At 25.8% G+C, this 8,714-nt stretch overlaps 1 protein-coding gene across 3 annotated transcripts; it reads right to left on the bottom strand.

Moving 5' to 3' along the window:
* Window positions 1-5,783: 5,783 nt before the first annotated feature.
* Window positions 5,784-8,171, bottom strand: LOC127250959 (DNA-directed RNA polymerase V subunit 7-like). Of its 3 annotated transcripts, none has more exons than XM_051274476.1 (2): window positions 7,895-8,171; window positions 5,784-6,505 (listed from the first exon to the last, which is right to left on the bottom strand). In XM_051274476.1, exon 2 carries the CDS (start codon window positions 6,501-6,503, stop codon window positions 5,964-5,966), a length of 540 nt encoding a protein of 179 aa, XP_051130433.1. In that variant the 5' UTR covers window positions 6,504-6,505; window positions 7,895-8,171; the 3' UTR covers window positions 5,784-5,963. The 3 variants fall into 3 exon arrangements, with proteins under 3 accessions (XP_051130433.1, XP_051130441.1, XP_051130425.1); XM_051274484.1 differs by having other exon boundaries at window positions 7,905-8,171; XM_051274468.1 differs by having other exon boundaries at window positions 7,910-8,169.
* Between the last annotated feature and the right edge of the window lie 543 nt (window positions 8,172-8,714).

The following is an 8,714-nucleotide window of genomic DNA, read 5'->3' as shown; positions in this document are numbered from 1 at the left end:
TATTTTTCATTTTTTATATTATACTAAAAATCAATTTTACATTCAAAATATTACATCATCACATATTTATATCACATCGTACAACTATTCAAATTCAAAATTTTTACTATTCAATTCCCAAATCAAAATTCAAACCCCCAAACAAACACACCCTAAGAAGGTCTCTGGTTCTCACATATTGACACGTGTTTTAATATAGTGAGTGAGAGGTGAGTGGGTTAGTCGTACCTGGCTACCAATTGCCAATTGGCCTATTGCTATTGGTGGCAGCAGCCACTTTGTACATTTTCAAACCCTTTAAATATTCAAAGTTTCCACCACATTTTTATTTATTTATTTATTTTTTAAATCTACGAAAATTTATATTTATCATTTTAATTATTCTTTTTGTTCTATTTTTTTTATGTCTGATTTAGTGTAAATACGAGAATTTAAATAAAATATAATTAATAAATAAAAAAATATATTAATAAATATAATTAGTATATAATATAAATAATTATTAATTAAAAAATTACTCCATTATTCATCTAAATCTATTTCAATGTTTTTTTTCATTTAAATTTATTTTCTTTTATTTTATAAGTAAAAAGTATTGTTTTTTCTATTTTTTCATTAAAAATTTTATTTTTTTTAAAATTCGTATCTAGTCAAATAAACACATAATTGAATGATAGAGAAAATATCAATTATAAAATTTAAAATTTAATTAAAATATATAATTATTTTTTTAGAAAAAAATTGATAAATAAGATCAAAAGAAGAGAGTATATTTTAACAATAGAATTGTAAATTTATTTATATGTATAGTAGAAGATATATATATATATATATATATATTTAAATAAGCAATAAATAATTTCTAGTTTAAACACACACATATAATATATATATATATATATATGTTTTTCCGATGGATTGGAACCCATAGGACTAGTTTACTAGTTTAAACATATATTAAAATATTACTTGATTTTATTTAATTTGTTTACTTTTTTTATTTTTGTTTGTTCTACGTAATAGAACTATAATTTGAATTATGTTTGACACGAGATAGTGGATAAAAAGTATGTATAAAAGATTTTTTTACCATTGTGAATGTATTAGTGTAAAAAATAGTGGCAATTGTGTAATAATAATGAAAAAGTAACGATAGTTTTATAGTGATATGATTATTTATGAAAATGAGACTATTGTTTTGGGACAAAAAAAAAATGGTAAACAGAACCATTGTATTGAGACGGATGGAGTATTTAATAATTTTAATCTTAATCTATAATTATTTTCATTAAATCATAATTATTTTTACTAATACATTTTTTTATTATTTACTAATAATACAATATCTAAAACTTCGAACATACATAAATTAAATGAGACAAATTAAATAAGACAAATTAACTGATACGAATGAAGTATATCAATTTATTTAGATATATAGATATATAAACAATAATATTCATTAATGAATTAATTTGTGGTCTACAATTCATTTAATTCATGTTACTTTACACGTCAATTATTTGATAGTGCAGCTACCATACATCTTAACTCGTTGTTTTCATTATATTTTTATACTTATGTGCCTTAACAATGTGTTTATTTATTTTTTATTTTTTATTTTGTTCATCTTATAACAAAGTATTTATTTTATTTTAGTAATTATACTATATACTAATATTAAAAATATCATTTCAATTTACAATCTATTATAAAAAATCATTATTTTTATATTATACTGTACTAATAAAGATAGATATGAAACGAAAAGAATATTAATTATCAAAATAAAAAGGTGATGTATAAGTGCAAATATGAAAAGAGATAATATAATACTCCCTTCCTTCAATTTTTATTGTCCTAAAGTATATTTGCACGGTTTTTTAAGTGATTGTCTTTTTGTTATGATTTGGTAAATTTGTCCTTGATTGTATGGTAGAGATTAAAAGTAATAAATGAATGAAAGGTAAAAATGTAAAATTTGTGTTTATAAAAAAAAATAGGACAATAGTTGTTGGACGTCCCAAATAGAAAAATAGGACATTAGTTTATGGACCGATGAAGTATATATATATTTTTAAAAAGTATAGTTAATAATAATAGCAAATTTTTAAAAATATGTACATAAAAAGAGTAAAAAGTTCTCAAACATTATTATATTAAAATTTAAAATATATCTCCAACGTTTATTTATATCATATAAATATTTGTGCATTAAAATATTTATTTTTTCTTAATCTCATATAAGCATTGTTTATTATTTTGATCATATAAATAAAAAATTATACTTCCTCCGTCCCGTTGGAAGAAGGGTTGCGTTTGCTTTTTCACGTAGATTTTTGAATATTAGTATTATATCAGATTGTAGTAAAAAAGACAAGAATATTCCTATTAGTATGGTGTAATATAAAAGTAATGATATTTGTGTAATATATTATAAGTTGAAAGAGTATTTATTACGTTAAGTAGGTAGTATAATTACTAAATTAGGAAATGATAACCTTATTTTGGGACGGACAAAATTAAAAATGGTGACCTTTCAATTGGGACAGAGGGATTATATAGTTTTATATTCAATTTATAGTCGTTAAAAATATCTTCTTAACACCGAAATATTATGACGTGCACTGATATAGTACTGTTAAAGCTAACATGGATTATTCAGAGGCCAATTTCTATTACCAAATTTTGGCGTGGATTGATTTTTCAAATAAATATACAAAAATAAAAATTAAAAATTAAATTAATACACAAACATTTGGCATTAAAAATTGTTATACTCTCCTTGAAAGGTTACTATTTTTCATTTTCGTCCGTCCCAAAACAAATTTACCATTTTCTAATTTAGTAACTGTACTACCTACTTCACATAATAAATACCCTTTCAATTTACAATATATTACATAAATGTCATTACTTTTATATTACACCATACTAATAGGAATATTTTTATCTTTTTTACTATAATTCAATATAATACTAATATTCAAAAATCTACGTACAAAAAGCAAACGACACACTTGTTGCGGGAGGGAGGGAGTATCATTGGTCCATGTTAGCACACATGCAATATTCCAATTGCAAAACAACCATTTTGACAATTATTAATTAGCCATATAATATTATTTCTATACAAACTTCAATTAATAATACAAAATAATAATAATAAATCACATATGATACAAATAAAAATCCAAATATTTATTTTGTATTATAACTTATAATTATTTTCAAAAATACCATTCTTACAAATATGTGAAAACACGCCTAGTTTTCAAAATACACTTTTTGATACACAATTGACAAATAGTACGACCAATCAAATATATATATATATATATAATATTATTTGCAATCACAAAGTAATAGTACTCACTTTGTTCTTAATATTGTGTCAAAGTCACCGTAAATACAAAAATTTAAAATATGTATAATTAGTAAATAATTAAAACTATATTAGTAAAATTAATTAAAATATAATACAACAATTAGTGATTAAGATTAAAAAAACTAATTAATCTAATAAAAATTCTAAATACTTTTAAAAAAAAAAATCATGAAAAATGTAACTTGATATGTAGAACGAATAAAGTATAACTTATTGAATAGATTAGTTCATCCGTGTTGTGTGAAATAATAATAATAATAATAATACTCCCTCCGTCACGGTACAAAGTGGTCGTTTATTTTTGTACGTAGATTTTTGAATATTAGTATTATAATGGGTTGTAGTGAAAAAGACGAAAATACCCTTATTAGTATTATGTAATATAAAAGTAATGACATTTTTTGTAATATAGTGTAAGTTTTAAGGGTATTTATTACGTTGGGTAAGTAGTACAATTATTAAATTAGGAAAGGATAATTTACTTTAGGACAAACGAAAATGAAAAATGACAACCTTTCAATGAGACGAAAGGAGTATTGACTAACAACTTAGAGAATAACTAAAAAAATCAAAGCATGAAGCTATATTGCTATTTGATATGAAAAAAATATATATATTATCTTAGAATTAAAAATCATAGTCCAATGAATAATTTCAGATTTGGATTTGTATTGGATTATTAATTTAATTAAAATTAATTTATATAAAATCCATAAAAAGAAACTATTCAATGCGGGTGGCTGGGTGGGTGGATGTTGAATCTCATGACCGAAATTACAGGGGTGTATTCAATATAGATTTTATAAGATCATGACCGAAACTATTGAATTTTAATGAAATGTTATAAAAAATTTGTATTATATAAAATCTCTCATGTTAAGCATATTTTGATGAATTCTTGAAAATATATTATTATTATTATTATTATTATTATTATTATTATTATTATGAGTAATAAATATTATAATATTATTAAAATATTTTAATAAAAATAATAATTTAAAATTAAAATATATTAGCAAATTATTTTTATCATAATAAATATGTATTACAATTATCAGCTATTTTTAATAATCAAATACATTATTATTGTGTCATTCTTCGTTGAATCGTTAATTTATAGTTACTTTTTTTTTTAATTTTACTTTTTTAATTTCAAATATTTTCTGCAAAAATCGTAAATTTGGATCTTAATTTTATATATATGTTTATTTTATGTAATAAATATATAAATCATAATACCAAATATAAATTAAAATAAATTGATATATTGAATTATAATAATATAAAAAATATTAATATACAAAAATAATATCATGTTAAAATATTTTTACATCATTAATCATTTTTAAAAAAATATTTATTAAATAATATCAGATGAATTTTCAATCGAATATGAAGTTTAAGATTTCCGACATCTCTACAAAGAAGATGAAAATTCACAATAAATCGAAAGCTAATGTATGAAAAATGAATATTGCTACTACTACGTGAAAAATGAGACCGTAATATAATGGAAATGAAAATGATGATGATAATAATAATAATAATAATAATAATAATAATAATAATAATAATGTGTTTTTTTTAATTAAAAATATTTATATTTTTAATTAATAATTTAAATAAAAAAAATTATCTACAAGTGTGTTTTATATAAATTTATATAATTATATAAATTAATAAAAAAATATTTTACAATCCTATCAAATTTATATAAATTCATAAATAATGAATAAAAATTCATCTAAATCAATTAATAAAAATCACTAAACTCTGTTTAGACTTTATAGATTTAAAAAATCGACACAAATTCGTAGAATTTTTAAAATCCAATAAAATCCTATAAAATCCAATACAGCCCCTAAGTGTGCTTGGCAAGAATAGTACTAATAATAATAATAATAAAATCAATGTGAGTGTCATTTATTTAAATAAATAAAATAATAATAACTTTAATCGACAATTTGTTTGCTCTTGCCGACCCTTATTTGTTTTCTACTACATTGAATTTCTTTTTAAATATTGAATTTTGTTCTTTTTTTTTTAATTTTAAATTAAAAGTAACATTATTTACTCTCCACAGTTTTTAATAATAAAAAATATATATTATTTTTTTAATAAAATATCAAATTAAAATACTATTTTTAAAAAAAAAATCAGAACAACACAATCAACCGTCATTTTGAGTTGATAATTGGTAAAAAGTACAGATAAAAAACATTTTTGTTCTTACAAATGTATTAATATAAAAAATAGTAGTATGCGTAATAATAATGAAAAAAATAATTATAATTTTATAGTAATATGATTATTTATGAAAATGAGAGTATTGTTTTGGAACAGACAAATATAGTAAATAAGACTATTGTATTGGGACGGATGAAGTATCACGTACTCATGGAAACAAATTTATTTCTTCACAAGAGATCTTTAAAACCCAAAACATCCCATTCTGAGAAAATGCAAATCCTCTTTTACAGCATTCATAAGAGAAAACACAGCTAGTTTTTGCAAGAGTTCATATACTAAGATAATAATGTAAGAAGAAGGGAGTACCTCGATTTTTCGTCGTCTATTCCGGGTAAGAAATCGGGCCAAGGTAATCGCCTTCGAGGCTGACGAGGGCTTGAAAATCTTTCTCGGCCTCCATATACTTCTGCCCGATCACCATGAACCGCACCACGCTGCCCTTTTCAATCTTCGACGACTTGTTGTTCATGAAGTGCGGATTCTCGCCGGAGACATACTGATAATCGTCCATCTTCTGGTGGGATAGGAACACTTTCTCGATGGGCCCGCATCGCAAGAACACGCCGTGCTTGAGAATTTGGTACACGGTGCCATCCAAGACTTCTTTCGGGAGCATCTTGAATGTCACGCACGTAAATTCCACCGGGAATAGGACGTCGCCCGACTGCTGTCGAACCCTTCCCTCGCCGATTCTTCCCACGGTGGTCACCGCCAGGAAATAGCCGAGATCCTTGGTGGCTTTCTTGGCGGCAAAGTCAGCCGTGAGGCGGGTGATTATAGCCTTTTGAAGCATTAGGCCTTCGACGTTGAGGTTCCCGGCCGGAAGTACCACATTCCATGACAACTTCGATTTGATGTACATCTCTATATACGACGAATGTAAGAAGATATCAATTGACGAAAAGGAAAATAAACACCATAGATAAGTAAAAACTACTGTACTTGTAATTCTAACATAGTATCAGAGCCCTATAAAAAAAAAAAAAGTCTATCGTAATTGTGACCGGGATTCAACCAAATATTCCAAAGCACACAACCAATTTAATCCACGCCTAAAAATAAAGATGTTAACAAGGAGAACCAAGATAACTTTGAGCTATCTTGTTACATGATAAAAATTGAAAAACGTGTTTCAACCAAGCACATTTATACTAAATGAGTTGGGATAATAAGCTACATGAAAATACTATTTATTTTAGGAGAACCAAGATAACTTTGAGCTATCTTGTTACGCGATAAAAATTGAAAAACTTGTTTGAACAGAGCACATTTTATACTAAATGAGTTGGGATAATAAGCTACACGAAAACGCTATTTATTTTAGGAGAACCAAGATAACTTTGAGATATCTTGTTACGCGATAGAAATTGAAAAACTTGTTTCAACCGAGCACATTCTATGCTAACCGAGTTGGGATAATAAGCTACATGAAAACATTATTTATTTTAGGCTAAACGAGCAAGACAAAGAGAGTTGTGCTATACAAACTAAAATCAGTCAAATATGCATTATCGAATGGTTTGAACACTTGTTTTACCTTATGTAAAGATCATTTCACTTCTTTTGAACATATATTAAAAGTTTTTTGGCAAACATAGCTTGAGCTTCTTCTTCCAGCTAATAATCCAAGTTCTAAATTCTAAATGAGTTTAAACAGGCAGAGTTCGAGCCTGCTAGCAGATCAATCGAGCCATAAATGGTTGGATTTCTAGCTCTAACCACAACATTATACTGTAATTATGATGCAGTATCTATCTCAATTATCATCTCACAGGAAAAAGTTTAATGGCAGCACAATATCAAATTCACCAAAATGTTAGATAAATTTACAGAGCACAACCTGCAAATTTCACAACCCTAAGCATGATTTAGCATTCACATTTCTCAATTAATAGCATCCTTTCTTCAAGAATTTCAAAAGTGCACAACAATCAAAATACTGTACAGTCAAACCGAAGCCCTAAACCCCAAATTGCCATGGGAAAAGAACAAAACAATTGAATAACCAAATCAGTGACTACATTTTTTTCTCAGAAACAAAATTCGCTTATGAATAGACAGCATTAATTAGAGCGAGTGGAGGGTATTATGAACCCTAACTCTTGCTGTACGTTGGAAAACTGTATGAAAATAGATCGAGCATCAACCAGTCGTTGTTCAAAAACCGCAGAACTTCGTGAATTATGAAGCAGCAATTGAAATAGGCGATAGAGAGAGATATATATATAAATTGGAAGTGATTCATAACTTTACCTGACCTGACCTTACCTTGTAATGGAGATGGGTTTGCTTCTCTTGACTCAAATTGAAACGGAAAAGCCTATTCGGGATGCGCGATCGTGTCCTTCCTTCACTCCAGAGCAGAGTAGATTAGATCAGAGACAACGAAGCCTTCTTCACCACCATTTTCATTTCATTTTCATAGGAGGACGAAGACAAACATGAACAAGAACAAGAACAAGAACTGGAACTGGAACGGGAGGGCTTTGCGGAGAGGCTCAGGAACCAAAAATTTAAATCGTAAATGGGTTGAGTTGAGTTGAGTCAGATTTTAATTTCAATTTAAAATTGGTATTTTCTATTCCATAATACCATACAATACAATTAATTAGAGCTTGTAAACGGGCCGGGTCAAGCCCAGTTCATCGACTTTTATCATTTTTTTTTCATAATTTTATGAAATATAGAGTTGGTTCCCTTCATGTTTTTTAATAATTTTTTTTACTCCCCAGTCCTAAAATTACGAGCTTATTTGAGTTGATTACGAGATTTAAAAAATATTGATATTGTAGAGATAGTTGGTAAAAAATACGAGTCAAATATTCTTTTTTGTCTTTATGAGTGTATTAGTATAAAAAGTAGTGATATTTTGTGTAATAATAATGAAAAATTAATGATAATTTTACGGTGATACGAATATTTATAAAAATGAGACTATTGTTTTGAAATAAATGAGACTATTGTTTTGAAATAAACAAAAATGGTAAACAAAATTATTATATTAAGACAGAGGGAGTATTAGATTTAAATTCGATGAGAATGAATTATATGGAACCAACTTATAATCTGTTTA

Source organism: Andrographis paniculata, unplaced genomic scaffold (assembly GCF_009805555.1).
Source record: "Andrographis paniculata isolate CXL003 unplaced genomic scaffold, ASM980555v1 Contig11END, whole genome shotgun sequence".
Classification (NCBI taxonomy): Eukaryota; Viridiplantae; Streptophyta; class Magnoliopsida; order Lamiales; family Acanthaceae; genus Andrographis; species Andrographis paniculata.
Note: the sequence above shows the minus strand (reverse complement) of the source record. Positions and strands in the feature narration are given on the sequence as shown.